General features: G+C 42.8%; 2 protein-coding genes across 7 annotated transcripts; both read right to left on the bottom strand.

The window, feature by feature from the left end:
• Nucleotides 1-18: 18 nt before the first annotated feature.
• mbd3b (methyl-CpG binding domain protein 3b) lies at nt 19-13,313 on the bottom strand. 4 transcript variants are annotated; one of them, XM_061826275.1, is made up of 7 exons: nt 13,155-13,171; nt 9,822-9,964; nt 7,742-7,901; nt 4,511-4,648; nt 4,176-4,266; nt 3,107-3,284; nt 19-816 (listed from the first exon to the last, which is right to left on the bottom strand). In XM_061826275.1, the coding sequence occupies exons 2-7, from the start codon at nt 9,929-9,931 to the stop codon at nt 666-668; spliced, it is 828 nt and encodes a 275-aa protein (XP_061682259.1). In that variant the 5' UTR covers nt 9,932-9,964; nt 13,155-13,171; the 3' UTR covers nt 19-665. The 4 variants fall into 4 exon arrangements, with proteins under 4 accessions (XP_061682259.1, XP_061682258.1, XP_061682261.1 ...); XM_061826274.1 differs by lacking the exon at nt 13,155-13,171 and adding an exon at nt 10,105-10,232; XM_061826277.1 differs by lacking the exon at nt 13,155-13,171 and adding an exon at nt 9,510-9,596 and having other exon boundaries at nt 9,822-10,079.
• On the bottom strand, nt 7,762-18,931 carry LOC133504089 (cytochrome b-c1 complex subunit 10-like). 3 transcript variants are annotated; one of them, XM_061826279.1, is made up of 3 exons: nt 18,727-18,928; nt 16,994-17,133; nt 7,762-7,901 (listed from the first exon to the last, which is right to left on the bottom strand). In XM_061826279.1, the coding sequence occupies exons 1-2, from the start codon at nt 18,786-18,788 to the stop codon at nt 17,013-17,015; spliced, it is 183 nt and encodes a 60-aa protein (XP_061682263.1). In that variant the 5' UTR covers nt 18,789-18,928; the 3' UTR covers nt 7,762-7,901; nt 16,994-17,012. The 3 variants fall into 3 exon arrangements, with proteins under 3 accessions (XP_061682263.1, XP_061682262.1, XP_061682264.1); XM_061826278.1 differs by lacking the exon at nt 7,762-7,901 and adding an exon at nt 13,460-13,643 and having other exon boundaries at nt 18,727-18,918; XM_061826280.1 differs by lacking the exon at nt 7,762-7,901 and adding an exon at nt 14,043-16,659 and having other exon boundaries at nt 18,727-18,931.
• Nucleotides 18,932-20,194: the final 1,263 nt, after the last annotated feature.

The raw sequence follows: 20,194 nt of genomic DNA, 5'->3' as shown, positions 1-20,194 counted from the left end.
TCCTGAAAACAGCAGACATCATAGCATAGCGAATTTTATTCATCAATAATCAAATTCAGCACTCGCCTTGCTGATATTGAACAGACAATTTCAGCAGGAATTACCATTAAACATCAACAAACGAGGATAAAAATAAAAGTATGACTCATCAAATATTAATGACATTAAAAAAAAATCATGAACCATGAAGATACACGCGTGTACGAGGCCACCATGGCATGTGTTTTAAAAATGGTTAAAAGATGCCGTACGATCATGGAAACACATGACAACTTCCCGTCAACCGCTGCCTATTTTTGAGCTACACAAAAAAGGGTATGGTTAAAATTTAAGACGGTAGAGCAATGCTAATCGTCCAATCTTCCTTGATAAAACATTAACTGACATGATTGTCATGGGGAAAAAAAAAAGGTTTAAATATTCATCATTCATCATCAACTGTCAGACATTTATTCTGTGAATAGTTCTGATGATGTCACTTCCTGTTAAGGGTAAATTCATACTTTGCTGTCATCCAGCGGCAATAACGGACACGGTTGAGTCCTCTGAGAGTGTTTGGGCGGAGATCCTTCTCAGGGTCGGGGAAGGGTTTGTCGAATGTCCACGGAGAAGATGAGGACCTGGGAAAAAATATACTAGTGATGTCTCTGCTCACAGCACCAGCGCTATACGCTCTCCATGTCCTCGCTGCCGTTGCCTTCGTCCTTAAAGGCGTCACTCTCGCCCGCCGCCGCTTCCTCCACGTGCGCCAACATGTCAGCCATCAGCGCCTCCTCCAGACGTTTCCTCACGCTGTACACGAGCTCTTCCTGCTTCCTACAAAGCACCATCATACCAACAAACTGTTAGCACATACCAGTCAATAAAAAATAGAAACCATAATTTCCGGCCGACAAGCTGCGACTTTTTCATACGCTGCGGTTTATGCGGTGATGCGGCTAATTTGTGCATTTTTTCTAACGGTCGCGAGGGGGCACGCGAGCGGAAAAGGTAAGAATGAGACTGGTGGAATACATGTGTCGAGGAAGTGACTTTTATCGCCCCGTTAGCGCTGCGCTAGCATTAGCACCGTGCTAGCATGTTGCTGCTGTATTACTGGCGTGTCTCAGTGATATTTACCGGTAAGTTTTATTTTAACCGGCCCTGTTAGCGTTACCACTAGCTTTAGCGCAGCGCTAGTGTTAGCACTAGCATTAGCATTACGCTCGCCTTGAACTTTTTCTATGTATTGTCTTCGTAAATATCTCGTGTTTCAATATGGGTATCAATGTGGGTACTTGCGGCTTTTACACAACTGCGGCGTATGTATGTACCAAATGGTATTTCCTTTACAAATGTACTCTGTGAGGCTCGTAACCAGGTGCGCTCTGTAGGCTGGTAATTACAGTACGTAAGATAAAAGTTGAAGGCATTATACAACTGAACACAGTGAAGGCCACCTATACACAACATTGACATTTCATTTTCAACATCTGAGTTAATGAAAATACGAGAAGAAAACTAGCCAAGAAGGCTGCCAAATGGCCAGAAGCAAAACCGAATGTGCTGCAGAAATTTCTGGCAACGTACCGTACATGTGACGATGACATTTTTTCCCCTTCATATGTTGGGGATATGGGTTAGAGTGGCAATATGGAACATCTATCTTACCGTGAGATATAACTAAGGTGGACTACATTTTGCAAAAACACACTTGAAATCTCCCAAACCCATGTGGGAAAATGAATTTTAAGTCTGATGAAATTCTGAAACAAGTTATCTTGTTAAAAAAAAAACTGGCATTTAAAGGTCCACGGACACCAAAAGGATGATTTTTAAAAAATGCAGTCGGAATGGACCCGTCCGTTTTTTCCCCACACAAAATGATTATGACGTATTTGGCTTTTTGTAACTCCCGTCATGAAAATCCTCTTGAGGGATTCGTTTTGGAGAAGAAGCAGGAAGTGACGTTATCAGCAGGAGCGCACTCAGCCGGCCTGTGTTTATACCAGTTTTACCTGCGGGAAAGTCGGTCTTTCTTCCTTCATGTGAGCCAAAATGCCGGCTCGTTGTATAGCTGGATAATATTCGAACACTCGGGAGGATGGAGTCGCTCTTCTTACTTTTGCAAAAGACCTGGTTCATCGTGAAAAATGGATTGCACAGGTGCAAAGGACAAGAGCTTTGTGGGTTCCAAAGGAAAGCTAATAGTTGGGGGGTTGGGTGGGGTGGGGTGTGGGGGGGGCGTAATCCTTCTTTCAGCGAGCAACCGGCGGCCTCCTTTTTTTCCTGTTTGATTTTTTTGCTTAGTTGCCGGCCGGCCGGTTGGTCACCTGCTCGCTGGGGGTTGTCAGGGAGTCTGTTGTTAGTTACAAATGATCTGCGTATCATCTAAATATGGCTTGAAACAATAGGGTAATATTTCACTCAACTGTGAGATGTTCTTTTCTTCAAAAAGAGCTTCCGTGTCAGAAGGGGCGTTGGAAAAAAATCTGAAAATCTCTGTTGTTCCTCTCCCATAGCAGTTTTTTTTTTCCCCCAATGGCGAATGTCCCAGTGTCACGTCTGCTGACGACGTTGCAGGCAATATGGCTACCACTTGGTTGTCGAGTGAGACTTCCGCAACTTCGCGCATGGATGACACGCTCTCCGCTCATATTAATTTTTTCGTATAGACATTGAAGTGAATAATGTTATATGTATTTTTCATTACAATATCTATTTTAGAATGTTTATAGGCATGTCACTTGGGCTTTAAACATATCTGTGTAGATTGTATTTCTTGTTGCATGGTCACATTTTCCTCCATGCCATCACACCTTGGTATCCATCTATGAAGGCATCAACGAAAAAAACCAAACAAAAAAAATTAATAATCAAACTCTGAACAAACAGTCCTTTTGAGGGCATTAGCTTCAAGTCTCATGATATGCTGCTGTCACGGTAACAGTGTGAACGCTGTTTTTGTACCATTTTTGAGCTATTCGACTCTGGAGGTTCCTTAGTCCTAAACACCCTCACGTGACAACAGTGAAGGTTTTTTCTTTTTTTTTTTCTTTTTTTTTTTAAAACACTTGTGTGAAAGTTGAGATTGTTCAAAAGCACATAAACAACGGAGACCACCCACCTGATGTCCTCATCGGTGACGATGAACGCTTTGCAGAGCGGCTGCGTTGTGTTGAGCCACACGCCCGGGTTCTTCTCCACGGCGGCGGACAGCTGTCCGGTGATGGGGGCGGCGCTGGTGTGGAGTGCGCTGGCGATGGCCGACAGAAGAGTCTTGTCCGTGCAGCCCGGACCCACACCTGACACAGGACCAGCGCACGGTGGTGGACATTTTAGTAGGGAATCGGGATGTTTTAATAGCCATGTGATCTATTACATATTTTTAGTTCTCACATTCTATCCCTATTGCTGCAATGTAATGTACACATAAGTTTTATGGCGGCGGAGTCTATTACTAACATATGCTAACGCGGTAGTAAAGTCATAATTACATTAACAGCGGGCCTTCTACTCCCACATGACGACGTAGTCTAACGCCAAACTAGTTTATTCAAGCTGTTTGTAACCTCACTTTGAGATTATTATTATTGTTACACTTGAACGTTGATCAAAGTCCTCCAACTGACCAAACACTTCTATTTTCTCTGTATCTCTTCCATACCTTTATGTGGCTTTTGAAGGATTTTTATTTACCGCAATTTTTACAGCTATGATATTTGTTTCATTCATATGAGACAAGAGAAAGAGCTGGTTAGCTGGTCTGTTTCACAGTTCTGACGTCGTCGGTGGGATCATGGGACGGAGCTTGCTGTGACGAGTTTCCATAACCTCCCCAGTGGTTTAATGGCTTTTCTCCAGGTACTCAGACCTCCTCCCACATCCCGAAAACATGCATTTTAAATAAATATATTAAGGCCTCGTGGCACGGTGGAGCAACTGATTAGAAGAACTGGTGAGAGCATTGCCCTCACAGTTCTGAGGACTAGGGTTCAAATCCCAGCCCCGCCTGTGTTGTTCTCATCATCCCTGCGTAGGTTTTCTCTGGGAACTCCTGTTTCCTCCCACATCCCAAAAACGTGTTAATCGGAGACTCAAAATTGCCTTAAGGTGTGATTGTGAGTGTGACTGTTGTCTGTCCTGCGTCACGTGGCTGAATGTCAAATATCAGCGTCAAGATAGAAAGTGATTACCTTGGAGACCTTTCGGCAGCTCCATCGTTTTCACCAACTCTTCTGCAATGTCGTACGCATTGAGACCACTTAGTTTTTTCTCCCAAAATAGCTAAAGAACACACAAAAAAAGCATGAAAGTTAGCTCAGTCTTATCTTTTCAGCATTGCTTTTTTTTTTTTTTTTTTTTTCCAGAAAACCTTGTATGAATCTATGTAGTACAATCAGTCATTCCTTTGGAAGTGCCAAGACATCTGAATTGGTACACATGAGAGCAAAATATAAAATAAAAACAACAAAATAAAATCAAACTGAAAAATGAAGTGTAAATCAAGTCTCAGAAGATTGAAGTTCACCTGACGGGGCTGGTCCACAGCTTTCTGTGGATCTGTCTTGACTTTGTTACTGGGGTGGTTTGTAACCTTGGTTACTGGTTGCTTGAAGATGGAGGCTGTCTGTCTCACTGGAAGTGACGTGTTCAGGTCCGGTTTACCCTTCAAAAAAAAAAAAAAAAAAAAGAAAAAAGAAATTATAGTTTTCACTCCCTTTCGGCAAGCCTGCAAAAAGCCGATTCTAAATATTCAACTCAATTAAAACACAATTAAGATACAGACTGTACGACATGAACTGGAATGGTACCTATTCACCAGGACATCAGTTATCTCAACTTATATAAACAGCTACTTCTGTTTGAGCCAATTTTGTTTCCATTTGTATCGACCTCGTGCACCTACGTCAGAAAATCACGTGACTTTTGTTTACGTCGCCATACTGCCGGTCTAACAAAGCATTGTTCAATGCTTAGTCGGTTGGAGAAGACACGAAAATGTGTCTTATAGCACAACACCCAGAGTCTTGTCCAATATCGTTTGACATTTAGAAATTGAAAATAAACAAAGGTACATAGAAAAATTTGTAAATTTGGTATGAGGACCCGTAATTGATGCCGAAGTCGATGTTTTCGCCGATAAGAAATTGGACTGTTAATCCGCTTCCGCTTGTCTTGGACAACTGGATCTACACATATTTGGGGAGTAAGTCGTCAAAAATTTACACGGAAAAGTTTTAAACCGTATAAAAGTCTGGACGCACAGGGCTGGCTCTGTTCTCGATCAGGAATAAATCCCACACAGTGACGGGTGGACAGCTCGTGAACGCGGAAGCGTGTTCGAATACATGTTAACCTTTGCCGGAATCCATTGATTTTTTCAGATAGTATTCAATACCAATACCAATATTTAAATAAATGACCCTTTGTTTTACACAATCTTGCATTCATTGAGTATGATTTAAAAAAAAAAACTCAACAGAACATAAACGGAAGCGATTGGGGGCCACACTTAACCTCCATAAACCTCTGCGACAGACAGTTTTCTAATATGAGCCAACTTGGCATTATAAATACTTCTTGGTATTGTGAGATTGAGAAGAATAATTCCTACATGAAATGAAGCGATCACTCCACAGGAGTGTGTGTATTTTGGTAGGGCACCATCCACCATGTTTAATTGCAGAAATCCATCGATATTTTCTTTTTTTTTTTTTCAGCTGGTATTCCATCGAATGATCTCTGAATATCTATCTTGTCTGCTGTGACAACCAACAGCACAACAGGTCTCGGGCAATTTGAAAAATCTGCTGTGGTTCAACGGCTCCCGCAGAGCAGCAAGTTTGACCGCCAATATGGCACCGTGAAAATGGTGACGTCACCTGCACAAGCTCTATAAAGCTGCCCCCCCCTCCCCCTTTCGTCTGACTGGTTGCCTCTGTTGTACAAGACCCACTTGTGAAAACACGTGTTTGTAATTTTAACATAGCAAGCTTGGGAGTTCTGAGCGAGATGGAGGCCTTCTCTAGTCACATTGATAAAGCTTGAGAAATTTGACACGTCATTTCAGGCCTCTTGACACAAAAACATTCTCAGGAATGCATGGATAATTTTGATTCATTTTCACATTTATTGAGGCACAATAGAACCAGTATTTGATCCAAAATCTTCTGCTTCTTTTCCTTAGATCCAAAATGCAGAAAAAAAAGTTCATTTGGTAAAATATGGCACTTTTAGGGTGTACCCTGCCTCCTGCCCGATGACAGCTGGGATTGGCTCCAGTACTGCCGCGATCCTCGTGGGGATAAGCGACTCAGAAAATGGATGGATGGATAAAAATTTGGTTATGTGCAGTCACTCACATTTGAAAAATGTACGGGTGTGGTCAGTCATGCCCGCAGATATAAAGTTGCGGGTGTGATTAGGGATGGAATCTCAACACCTTAAAATAACTTACTGAGTTGTTGTACCAGAGTATGTCGTTGTTACCTAATACCATAATCATAATTTATTGACACTGCACAGACTGAGACAGACATTTTAAAGAGGTCAATAGACATTCAATTTCAAAACTAAAAATTCATTAAATCAAATCATTATATTTCATCCTGCTGTATTGTTAAAATCTCGCGTAATTTACGGTGCTATCGATTGTCAATCCATTGATGAAAGCAAGTAGTAGATCTATGTCTTCCGAAAGCATGGAGAGGGGAAAAGTTTTCAACTTCAAGATGACGCAGTACCACTGGGGAAAATGACCGCACGCAGTTAGATATATGAACAAACGAGTCTAACGTTACAACTTAGATCAAGTCAAAGTAAATCAGATACTGAAACATTATCCCAGAAATGTTTTCAATGTAATTCAGGGCGTCCAGAATTTTTTCCCCCAAGATCTACTTTTCAAGCAGCCAGCCTCTGGCGATTGAGCGCCAGGGGATGGGGACGGGGTTTGGGGCATTGCCGCAACTGGCGTGAATAGGAAGCCGGCTTGCTAGAACGCGCCTTTATGTGCGTGCGCTTGACGTATTGCCCACACCTGAATCAAGCGACGAGGTGGATGATAGTCTAACGTCTTTTTTTTTTTTTTTTGGGGGGGGGGGGGGGCACGCCGTCACACGATCAACCAAAACTGCTTCGCGAACGGCGCATTGAGCACCACTTGGTGTAACTGAATTTCCTTTGACATGGCTCATTATGTTGATGACGTTCAACGTAAATGCGCTCGCAGTACGTGAAGAAGCTCCGAACATGTGCTTTTGGCCTCACTTCCGAACATGCTCAGTTCGGTTAACTTCCATTTGCTGTTTCCAGGTGAATACTGACTGTTTTGGATCAGGCTTGTTTTGTTACCGTTTATGAAATAAACACATAAATGACACAAAATAATCGATGTCTTTCAATATGTATTTTTTCTACTGGGAACAAATTTTACACGCGTGATTCTTCATGCTCGACTGCGCAGATTTGCGAGTGCGATGGCGCCCATCAAATGTGAGTGACTGGTTATGTGGCAACCTGCATCGGTGCTGCGAACAAGCACTTGGCCGATTTACCGGGCATGTAATGTGGCTTTTGGATCGTCCCATTTAAGAGCAACTTTCCCCATTTTTGTTCAACTAATGCACCATATTTTCTTGACATTTTATGTGCACTTTCGAATTGTTGAAGTCCTGAAGTTCTTCACTTAAATATCTAGTTAAAGAACTATGACTGTAGATGTTTCTTTGGAGACAGGAAAGCTCCCGCGTTGGCTCACCTTGTTCTGGTTGTTGTTGTCGTAGCGCATCCTCTGACGGTTCTTGTTCAGTTTGCTCATCAGCATCTTTCCCGTGCGGAAGTCGAAAGAGCTCAGGTCCATCTGGTTGCCGAGGTAACGGGCCAGTTGAGGTTTGCTGCGGAACTTCTTCCCAGATGGACTGAGCGAAGGCAGTGAAGAAAAGACGTTGATTATCCGTGAAAAGACGACGCGTCTTGACATTGAACATTCAAAGGCGGGAAGCGGCGGATGGACGGACGCGACATGCGACACACTAGCACAAAAAAAAAAAAATGAATGGATGGATTGAGTCCCTGCACTCACGGTGCATTACAAACACATCACTTCTAATGGCCACACATATCGTTTTCAGGGGAGACGGCCAAATGTTTCTTTCAAGAAAAAAAAAACAAAAAGAATGGAGCTGGTTGTGACTCCGCACGTGGGAGCTACAACTCAAGACACACACACGTGGTGTGTAGGAAATGTTACAGGACCGGTGTCACAAAAAGATACAAACCAAAATTACAAATTCCGGGTTTTCTCCTTTAATAACGGTAACCTCAGCTTTCTGCAGCCATTGAACATTTTTCAAAATACTTTTATGTATTGTGTCACGTTGAGAAATGGGAATAGTGAGACCAGATTTTCTAACACCGCTGATAAGTCATGATGAAGCTTTTGAGTACAACCCTGAGACCAAATGCCAGAGGTGTAGAAGTCCGACATCACCACAGCTGAGGAAAGCAAGACCGTTGGAAGTCAGACTTCGGTAATGTTGACCGCGTTTGTGGTAGTTTACTTCCCTCACTGGGCAAAGTCTGGGTTGCACGTGACGGCACGCTCTGTTCATCCGGGTACTTGACTGCCATTGTCAACTGTCCGTCGTCATCATGCCAGATTTTTGTTGCGTCTACGGACGTGGAAATCACGGAAACTGAGACGCTGGGAAGCGATTTTTCCGTGTTCCAAATATTAGATTGCGTGAAGGAGAAGATACATATGAGTTATCGGAAAAAAAAAAAACGGCAACAAAAGCGGCTCGCAAATATACGACGTGCAGATCTGAACGAAGCTCGAGTACACAAGGCAAACGGTTATTTAAAAGTCTGTTCTGATCATTATGTAAACGTGTATTTCTAGTGTCCGGATATTCTACTGCAGGGAAGTCTTTCAAATCCTTGGAAAGTACGTCGTCGTGGAGAGTATACAAATCGATATCGTCACAGTGTTGGATCTTCTGTACATGTCTAACATTGGCGACATCATCGAGTGAATTAAAGTAGGCGGAAAACATCCGCCGCTCGCCCGCTTCCACGTGGGTCTGTGGACGTTGCCGTGGTGATGTCGTCTGCAACGCCTAGCTTGTCTGTAGAAATGGCGGCGATCATCACGTGATGAAGCGAGAGTTGTGGCAGGAAAACTAACTGCTTGACCACAAGAACGTACCCGATGATCTGGCAGTTTCTGGCTGAGAGAGAAAAAAAAAAAAAAAAACTGTGTTGGAGGAAACTCCCCGATCTGGATCCATGTGACTCGTAGATGGGGATGAAATCAATATGGGCTTGAGCACAGAGTTTCGGGGATCTTGCAATAATTCTCATTTTCGTGACACCAGTCCCGGAACTTTTAGAAACACCTTGTATGCGGAAAGAGAATTAAGAATGTACACCAGAACCTGATCGTGCACATCACTCATGCACACACGATGCGTCTTACGTCACACAGCACAGGAAACAGAAGAGGTAAAACAGGGTGGTGGGCCTACCACAAACTATACAACCGACCCGCCTCCCCCCTCTCTTGCCTCTGTTCCTCATCTGGCTCGTCTCCTCTGCTAAAGGAGAACACAATTCTGCCGTTGTAGGTTCACTTCAGTTGAGGGGTGAGGGAAAGGGGGAAGAGGGAGCGTTGAACGACGTCAACTGAAGAGGGCCGACGCTAGTCATTTAGCCGCCGACCCGAAACTTTTACGCCCCCCAAAAAACAAAACAAAATAGTCCTGCGCGTATTCATCCGCGAAGCAGCCGCCGCGCACACTTGTAAGTTAAGAAGTCGGAAGCACAGCTCGGATAAGTACCTAAAATAATAAACGTCGCTTTTCCCGGCGGACAAACCCGACTTTCTGGTCACTTCTTCCATTTTCCAGCCCTTGGGGAGAGCACTGCAATCCCACCTTTTCTTCTCCATGCTCGCGTGCGGTTATGAATCGGGTTGGCGATGCTTAAAAAAAAAAAAAAGTATTTTGTGGTTGTTAGCCTGGCGCCGAGCATAGCACGCGTCTCACCGAGCCGCCGAGAACGCGAGCTCGCCGGGGGTGAGGGGGGGGGGGGGGAAGGTGGTGGTGGTGGGGGGGCGCTAACCCGGGAAGCTAACGTCTCATCTGTGCTCTTTGTCGTGGCGCAGATCGCTCCGCTGCGGTCCACGCGGCCACATCACTACCCGACTCCCGCCCGCCTCGTCGCTTGCCCCAGCAGTCAAGTGGAGCAGCTACATCCGCGAGGAAAACAAGAGAACGCAATCCGCGCCGACGACGCTCGAGGCTCCGGGACGAGAGGGGGAAATGATACAAGTGAACGCAACACCGATTTCGAAATAAAAGCACATACTAAAAACAAAACTTGGAACTTGTCCTGACTGTATTGTAACTTGGGGGGGGGGGGGGGGGGATATATATATATATTTATATATATATATAATTTTTTTTTGTGTGTGTTTGTTTTTTGAGAAATATAGATATATATATATTTTTTAACAAACAGCAAAAGGCTTATCATCCTTTTAAACACGCACCATGTTAAAATACTTATTTTCTGAAATCTCCTTCTATGCATGATTAGTATCAGGGAAAATGCATATTCTGTAAATAAATACCATAGTATTTTACGGAGCGTGTGCACGAGACGTCACAGTTTTCTCGACGTCATATTGCCAGTCAAAAAGCTGCTCGACATTGTGGAAGACATTGAACCCAAGGAGAATATTTACAATACCCGGACTTGCTGTGCTGTTGGTTGTTACAACAGACGAGACAGATATTCAGAGATCATTCTATGGTAAACTAGATGAAAAAAAAGGAAAATATCGATGGATTTCGGAAATCAAACGTGATGGATGGTGCCCAACTAAAATACACACACGCCTGTGTTGCGATCGCTTCCTTTCAGGAAGGAATTATTCTTCTCAATCTCACATTACCAAGAAGTATTTATAATGCCAAGTTGGCTCATGTAAGAACAATGCATATTTATAAAAAAATAAAAATAAAAACATCTGTCCCAGAGGTCTACTCGATTAAGTGTGTTCCATGAAGATGACTCCACCCTCTTTTTTTCCCCCCAATCATAGTTAATGAGTGCGAGTTTGTATAAAACTGGGGGGTCATTTATTTAAATATTGGTATTTGTATTCAATGAGAGCCGAAAAGATCGATGGATTCCGGCAAAGGTTAACGTGGAGCCGAGCATGCTTCCCCGTTCACGAGCCGTCAACCCGTCACTATGTGGGATTTATTCCTGATGAGAACAGATCCAGCAATAAAGTATTTGTATGCGTCCAGACTTTTATACACTTTCAAACTTTTCCATGTAAATCTCACCAGGTCCATGTGTAGATCCAGTTGTCCAAGACAAGCGGAAGCGAATTAACAGTCAAGTCAGTTTCTTATCGGCGAAAAAATTATTTCAGCATTAAATATCCTCTATGCCAACTTTTTCTAATTTCTCCACGTACATTCATTTATTTTCAGCTTCTAAATGTCTGTCGGTATTGGACAAGACTCTGGGCGTCGTGCTATAAGACATATTTTCGTGTCGTCTCCAACCGACATAGCATTGAACAATGCTTTGTTCGACCGGCAATATGGCGACGTAAACAAAAGTCACGTGATTTTATGACGTAGGTGCACGAGCTCCATACCAGTAACAGTATATCCCAATATTTATTTTGCAAAAGGCCATACATTACACCAACAACAACAAATCCAACATCACCCCCCACCCCTCAAAAAAACAAACACACAGGACAGTGTTGCCATTGGTGTTTAAATATACATTTTTTTTTTTGTGTCAGTTTTACAATATATTTCAACTGGGACTGACAACTTGAAGCAAGCACACTTAGCATCTTATTTGTGTGAGAATTTGGACAGTTATATCATATTTTTTAATAGGGCTAAATGTGTTTAAATCATGTGGGAGGGTCAAACATAAAAAATGTTTTATATGACAGTTCTGTTTAATTCATGGAGCGGGGTTGGATTATTTTCCTTGATCAATGGAATTAAACATAAAAGTGATTATCTTAATTTAATTTAGGTTATTATGGACTTTCTGCCACCTAATAGAACTTGATAGATTTTATTTGGTCTCTGTCACTGCATAGTTGGCATTGACAGATGAACAAAAAGACATACATTATAAGTAAATAATAATTTCAGACCAATTAAGGGGACTTGGATAAAATGAAGACACACTGTGCCAGTCACAACAGAATAGAAAAACTTCAAATGCAATAAAATGGGTAGAAAGGATCACCATTTTTTTCCCCAACAATCCCATTATACACACTTTGTTTTAATTCCAAGCATAATTTGTAGTAACGAATGAATCAGTCCGACAAAGTCAAAACCAAAAGTCCGACAACGCTGCATATTTTATTGTGAAAAACAATTCCGGAAATACCGCCATCACCGTCATTTACCTTGACGTTGGTGTCAGGTAGCAACAATGTTACCAGAAGGCAACATAAACGATTCTATGACTCGAAATTGACGTTAATGGTCACGGCCAAGGTGCCGTGACAACAAATCACACACGTTTAAGGTCAAATAAATGCAACAAATGTTGTGATAATGTCACCTTTTCTTCGTACACCTTTGCTCAGGTTTCACGTCGGCTTCATGAAATCGGAGGGCCACTTCACCACAATGCCGACCGTTGTCACTTTTTTTTCAAAATTTGCTCATATTATGAATGAAAAAAGTACAAACGTCCCACCGAACGCCAACTGCTTGTTATATCGTTCCAGAAAGTAAATCATATCGTGCATGAGCGCGTTACTAAATGTGTGTTCGTGCTGGGGAATGAAGGGGGGGGGGTATTTTTGTGCAGGCTTAACATATTCAGATCTGTCAAAATGGCACATTGCCGAAGCGCCTCGGCGAACGCTTAAAAGCTCACATTTGTTCAACTCGACAAATTGCAACGACGCCGAAACAGACGCGAGCCGACACGGGTTGCATCGCCACTTGCACGCGCGCACGAACGCTAACGCTATCCGCCGTACCGATGATAAACATTCCCATTTGCTGACATTTCTGCGTTACTCGATGCACATTGTGCTCGTTTGCCGACCTCGACTCCATTGCAAAGGGGGGGGGGGGTGTTAAACTCCTCGCGCGTCACGTACTTACTCGTTTTTATCCATCTTGAAGACACTGTGGTTTTGTTCCTCTCGGTATATTAAATCCCTTCCCTCTGTCCCCTCCCCTCCCCCTCTTCAACTGGAGAAATTATCCACACAAATTTCACCCTCTGCGTGATAGCGTGACTATTGTTGAGGGGGCGGAGGAGGTGGGGGGGGCTTCCCTTAAAAGCCCACCTACGTTAATGCCAAACTAGAAAATGAAAATTGCACGTGTTTTGTTTTTTTTTTTTAAACTTAAGTTTGTACATGCATAAAGCTAAGATTTGCAAGAAATAAATGAACAGACAATGATATGTTTCACATTTATTCTTATTTAACAGTCAAAGGATCAAAACGTTCTTATTATACAGAATGCATCCGAATAAATCCCTGCAGCACCCTGGGCATCGTCGTCATCGCATTTCAAAGTGGCCAAGTTGAAGCAAGTCCACTCTTGTCCACGAAAAAAAACAAAAACAAAAAAAACGCTCTGGCCCTGTAAGGCACACATCAGCAACACTATCATGTACTGGACTCGACACACGCAACTCTCCGTAACGTGTCATAATGATGTGTGTGTGGTGACAGCGGCGAGCGGTACCGAGCGGAACCACTGAAATGTAAATACTACTCATCCATTTAAATGGGACCTTGAGATATTTTTTGCTTTGACTTGAGAGGTGAAATTTTGAGATTCGAGCGCTGTATAGTGGGGCAGTGTCACATACAATTGGGAAATATTCTTCAAAAGAGCATTCAAGCTATTTAAAAGGGAAATTCCGGTTTAGAAAAAGGCTGATTCCAATATGTGCAAAAATGTCAAATAACGGTGCTTAAAATTGCCGATATTCGGCTTGTCGGCTATTCTCTTGGTTTTATGTTTAGTTTGACAGTGAACGTTAACCTTTGAGTGGTATTAAAGGGAAATTCCGGTGGTTTTGGATTAAAAATGTATCCAATAGGTCATGTTATATGTACTGTACCTTGACAATGTGAGGTTAATCCTCTCCCATTTAATGGTGTTTTGAGAAAAAAAAAAAAAAAAGAATTTAAATCGGCAACTACGAATTTTCATGGGCGGCGCCATTTTGGCGAGTCACATGACCTACGTGCGCAGATTCGACGTAATAGGCATGGCAGCAAAGGCTCGCTTACGTTGGGAAACAATTGACCTCTCCGTGGATATTGCGCAATCCGCGTCACTGACCAATCAGAGGCCAGAGATCTGCATAGACCAAAGCCCGTTTTTGCTCCCGCCATTTTCTCAGACAACATTGCATGGTACAGTATAGTTTTTTTTAGCGTTTTATCACGTATTTGGGTTATTTAACAATAGATATGGTTAAGAGGTGTAGTCACGGACTTTGTAATAGTGACGACAGGTATCCTGAAAGGCTAGTTGGTGGAGTTCGATTCGTACCCTTTCCAAAACCGAAGACCCAGTACGTAAAATGCCTTCGATGGATCAAACTTTGTGGAAGACCGCATCATCAACTGAATCCATCTAATATCAACCGGAACACATGTTTGCACGAAGGTATGCCTTATATTTGATTTTCAATACACGTCTCGTATAAATGAATTCGAAGTTCTCCGCTAGCATAACACTGCTGCGTGTGAACGATTGACACACTTATTCTTTGTTGAGCGATATTTAGCGATGATCGGACTGCACAAACGTGTCGCTTTCTTGCCGGCTCGCGGCCGAAGCTTAACCAGACTGTGTCTGCACGAAGATATGCGCTAAATTAGATTTTTAATACACATCTCGTATAAATGAATGAGACGTTCTTCGCTAGCATAACTTCGCTACGTGTGAATGATTGAATGAAATCAGAAGCATGGCGTCTGTCTCAGTTAAGAATGTATTGTATTGTATTTGCCATTTTTACGAATTGTTTGTCTTACGTCAGCGCACGTGGCGTGACGTCACTTCAGGAGGCGTGGTTAAGTGCCCTGTACGGAGGGGTCAATCGTGGCCAGCGCTGATTTCTCGGATTTATCCTCATCTGATGAAGAAATAGCAGTATCGGTTGATCGGGAAGAATGAGTAAATAATGTTGAATATTCGGATGGTTCTTCGGACGGAATGACGCGTAGTCTGACAAGCGAGCTCTAGCCGCCGGCGGCCACTCACTAGCTCGCCAGAGCTCACTTGCTCCCTCGTCGCGGCCACTCACTCCCTCGCCGGAGCTAACTCGCGGCCACTCACGGGAGCTTGCTCATAGCCACTAACCAGAGCTCGCGCGTGGCCACTCGCCGGAGCTCACTTGTGGCCACATGCTCGCAGCCACTTGCCGGAGCTCGCTCATCAGACTCCGCGTCATTCTGTCCGAAGAACCCTCGGAATATTCAACATTATTTACAACCACAGGTTCAAATCTATACGGAAGTATTCCTCCGTCTTCCCGATCAACCGATACTGCTATTTCTTCATCAGATGAGGATAAATCTGAGAAATCAGCGCTGGGCTCAATTGTTTCCCAAAGTAAGCGAGCCTTTGTTGCCGTGGCTATTACGTCACATCTGCGCACGTAGGTCATGTGACTCGCCAAATGGCGGCACCCATGAAAATTTGTAGTTGCTGATTAAAAATCTCGAAAAAAAATAAACATTAAAAGAGAGGATTAACATCACATTGTCAAGGTACAGTACATATGACATGACCTATTAGATTGTTCATCCAAACCACCGGAATTTCCCTTGAATACCACTCAAAAGTTAAGGTTCACTGTCAAACTAAACATAAAACCAAGAGAATACCCGACAAGCCGAATATCGGAAATTTTAAGCACTGTTATTTGACGTTTTTGCGCATATTGGAAGCGGCCTTTTTCTAGCCGACAATTTAAAACTGGGGACTCTGAAGCAGCGATCCGTCTCTGTAATAAATTGTTGTCTACAACACAAATACTGATAACATTACGATGATCCAATTAAGGAGTGTGTGTATTGAGCTACCTTCTGTATGTGTGCGTTCGAGCGAGTGGGAGAGTGAAATTCAGTTATCTAAAATTCGGTTTATTGCAGGGAAGCACGGACGTTGAGGGGATGGGTGGGGATTCGTGCGTGCGCACGACAACAAAGCATTCACGTCAAAACCGTTGGGAAATAACCGATGTTTTCTTATTTCTGCTACCACAGGAGGAGCAGGCAGCTAACATATCATATGAACACACGACAATGATGGAAAAACCACAACAGGCAACGGAGAGAACGCAATCCTTCAGCGGTCGTCTTGAGGAGTTGTCCTCACAGTTCTGAGGACCGGGGTTCAAATCCCAACCCCGCCAGTGCGGAGTTTGCATGTTCTCCCCGTGCCTGTGTGGGTTTTCTCTGGGCACTCCGGTTTCCTCCCACATCCCAAAAAACATGCACTAATTGGAGTGTGACTGTTGTCCGTCTGTATGTGCCCTGTGACTGGCCGGCAATTCAGGATGTACCCCGCCTCCTGCCCGTTGATCGGTAGGATAGGCTCCAGCACTCCCCGCGACCCTTGTGAGGATAAGCGGCTAAGAAGATAGATGGATGGATGAAACAATGTGGACCTAGCATGACCATTTTTGTTTCAGTACATTGACATGCAGTGGGTGTTGTGCATTTCTCCATGTATGGCTTTTTAAATTATTTTTTAAAGGGACATGACTAATTTCATATCACTTATTGAATGTACTCAAAGTGTTGCCATGCTAGCAAAATGTTTTCATCGTATACCTATCCCAGTTCTGGTATGCCGTGCAACCCTGGTATGAACCAATTGACTAAAAATACTTGAAATTGAATTCATAAGTTGCATAGTCAATAGAAAAATGAAACAAATTCTGTATTGTTGATAAAAACACTTACAGCTGAATCGAAAAAGTCTTCAGTCGTCCTTACGGAACTTGCCCCTAATGTACGGCACGTAGTCGAGGACGACCCGCCAGTCTGTGAAGTGAACCAGCGCCACGCCGCCCACCGTACCCCACGCCACCATATTCGGGACCCTACATTAAAAAAACAACCAAAGACTGATTTAAAACCAGACTTAACAATACAATTAGGGGTTGTAGTTTGCAATGACAAGAGAGTTAGTGTACAACCACAAAATGAGATTAATAGACTGTTTTCGACTGACGTCACACACCTTCCGATTTAGAACGCGGGTGCCATCTTGGTTTGGTGAATTCACGTAAACACACGCAACTAAGCAGGCATAATTTCAGAAAGGCGTATGAACAGGGGCGCACTGCTGCTTTCGGGCGCTGGAAAGCGTCTTTCTTTCGACTGCCGGCTGTGATCAAGAACCAGCGCGAGAAAACGGAGCAGTTAGCAACCAAACGGCGACAACAATGGCTGTCTCGTATTAGCAGAGCCGATCTAGTAGCAAAGCATAATAGTCGTGTGTGTGAATGCAATGCATCTTTCCAAAATATGTATTTTCCCTTTCATAATAATAAGTTTGCAAAAACGAGTTACCGCACCGCTAGCTGTTTCGTGAGTTGAGTTAAAAAAAAAAAAGCAGCCGTGGAAGTGGAGAAAGAGGTTCAGGTTCCACTTGGGGCTCGTCCCGGTTGAACCTCCCTCTCAAACACAAAAAATAATGATTTACACCTCTTTCGTTGGTATAATCAACATTATTTAACACAACGCTGACTATAATCACATGGTACATATTTAAATTGCATTGTAGACTAACCTTAGCAGGTTGCTTACAATGGATACCGCCGCAAGACGAACCCAGGCATTGATGAATTGGTTGTAGGCCTCCAGACCTTTGTAATTCTTTAGTTGGTCCACGGTCTAAGTGCTTGCAGAGAAGAGGACAAGGTTGACGATGTCTGGATCAGTGACAGACGCCCACAATTGTGTTCTCCATTTGTGTTTCTCCAAGGCATATGGGTCGAAATTGTCGATCAAAGCACACTTCTTGTCGGAACAGTTTCTTGAAACTACATCCAATGAGCACCGATAACTTTCCAAAGTCTTTTTAGTCATCACGTGTTACTTTTAACAGTTATATAAACGTTTGTGTAACTCCGGTCTATATGCAAAAGCATTAGAGTGAACCCATCCAGCACGGCCAGGTGCCCCGGATGTCACGTGGTCGAAAACAGTCTATTGGGCAATTTTACATTTTATGCAGTCAACTCTATGTAAAATTTAAATACCGCCGTTTCTGAATAAAGCAACGAAAACAAATGTTAATATAATCCGATGATTAATAAGAAAAAAGTTCCAACCACGTTTGACCTCATTTTAACATATTAAAATAATGTCAATGCATATACAAGGGCTGTAGAAGATCCCACCGCATTGCCCCCCCCCCCCAAAAAAAAAAAAAAGTCATAAACGCCTGAAACACAATATCGGTCTTCTTACCTAGCAAGGGAATTACAGTAGTTTGAATGTGAGTGTATTGTTTGTATGTTATGTTGATGGTAATCAGTGCGAACGTAAACGGGGAAGCTACGCTAAGTTAGCTTAACACCACTAAATGGGTCACATAGAAGGACACGATCGTATTCTATACGTGTACTAACATATAAATCCAATACAGAACAGTGCAGCAGCCAACTACTGTTCTTGGTCATACGTACCACGTCCGTAATATCGTGACGTACTTGGCACCGACGAATTTATTGAGTAGTTTTTGGACCATGCTGACCTTCCCTTCTGGACTTTATTTACGCCACACAAGTGTTTACAGTACTGCGTAGATTTGAATACTAGCGACAAAAGGATGCTGTAGCAACCCAGCTCAGCGATGTGCCAACGCGGCGGCCGTATTGGAAAGGTCGGCGTTTCCGTCAAAGGCAATGCATGAACAGTGAAAATAAGTCGTAATTTCTCCACCGATTTGTTTGAGGCTTACTTTTGTTGACGTCAAAGCTCATTATATGAATACATAACATTCTAAAATTAAAAAAAAACATGCAGTTTTTTGTTTTGTTTACCTTTGAAAGGTTAATTCCCACTCTTATTGTAGTACGGCGTTGTGCGCAATCGTCCACAGCACGTTGAGTGGGGACCCCTTGTCTTTTGGTTTTCTTGCAGCCGAGACCCTAACGGGACAAGCCGAAAGGAAAAAGAAGACGACCCGCAGAACATCCCGAGAAAGTTTATACTTAAGGCTTGGTGTTCCCAAACATTCTGCCCAAAAATGGGCGTGTCAGCTCTATTCTACTATTGACTCTAGTTTGGAAGGACCCCGGGCTTTGCCATTCAGGTGCCTGGTCAAAAAAAAAAAAAAAAAAATCGGGGTCGTTCCGGGGCGTCGGGTCTTCAGAACATTTGCCTGTATAAAAAGGACTCCATTACGTTCGCTGCGTGAGGCTTATGTTTGAGCACAGAATTACAATAGTCCCTTTATTAAAATGTTTTCCTTTATTTTCCTTTGAATGTACACAATTTCCCCCCCAAAAAACAGACATAGAAAAAAAGGTATAATCTGTTATTAAAAAAAAAGAAACATTTATTGCTACATTACTGTTATATACAGTACAGTTCTCAACTATATTTATATATTTATATATATATTTCAAGATAGGCACTCTGGGGGTGGGGGAGGCCCTGCCGGAGTCAGTCACGGACGCGCTCCACAAAAAGATGTCACGGGGCTGCCTTATCAAGGGCTTTTAATCAAAAATAAGGAAAATAAGTGAAACTTAGTAACGCCTTACAATAAAAGTAGTCCAAGCCTGACCTTTTGTACTTTTGGAGGGAACCCAAATGGTCTGCAAGTCGGATTATTATTATTTTCTTTTTTCTTTAAACATTATCAAGTTGACTAACAATAAGATCATACGTCAGAAGTCAAGAGATGTTAAAATGGGATCAATTACACTAAGGCAGTGCACAGACAAACACAAAAAAATATTGAAAGATTCTAAAAATCTACTTAAAAGAAAAAAAAAATACATCAAAAAGCATGTTAGTGTATGTCAAAAGCCAAAAAGTTAATGTCAGGTCAGACAAGAAGTTGGACCCGTGAAACAGCAGATTGGACAAATAGAATCCAGTTTGAAATCAAAAGCAAAAGCTAAACAAGATCTATGTAACATTTAT

The sequence above is a fragment of the Syngnathoides biaculeatus genome, chromosome 7 (genome assembly GCF_019802595.1).
Source record: "Syngnathoides biaculeatus isolate LvHL_M chromosome 7, ASM1980259v1, whole genome shotgun sequence".
Classification (NCBI taxonomy): Eukaryota; Metazoa; Chordata; class Actinopteri; order Syngnathiformes; family Syngnathidae; genus Syngnathoides; species Syngnathoides biaculeatus.
Note: the sequence above shows the minus strand (reverse complement) of the source record. Positions and strands in the feature narration are given on the sequence as shown.

Coding starts and splice junctions, on each gene's coding strand:
- mbd3b (XM_061826277.1), bottom strand. CDS start 9,931: ATGGAGAAGAAAAGGTGGGATTGCAGTGCTCTCCCCAAGGGCTGGAAA. Junction 7,902..9,509: donor GGTCGGTTGTATAGTTTGTG/GTAGGCCCACCA, acceptor GCCTTCGCTCAG/TCCATCTGGGAAGAAGTTCC. Junction 4,649..7,741: donor ACAACAACAACCAGAACAAG/GTGAGCCAACGC, acceptor TTTTTTTTGAAG/GGTAAACCGGACCTGAACAC.
- LOC133504089 (XM_061826280.1), bottom strand. CDS start 18,788: ATGGTCCAAAAACTACTCAATAAATTCGTCGGTGCCAAGTACGTCACG. Junction 17,134..18,726: donor GTCACGATATTACGGACGTG/GTACGTATGACC, acceptor TTTTTAATGTAG/GGTCCCGAATATGGTGGCGT.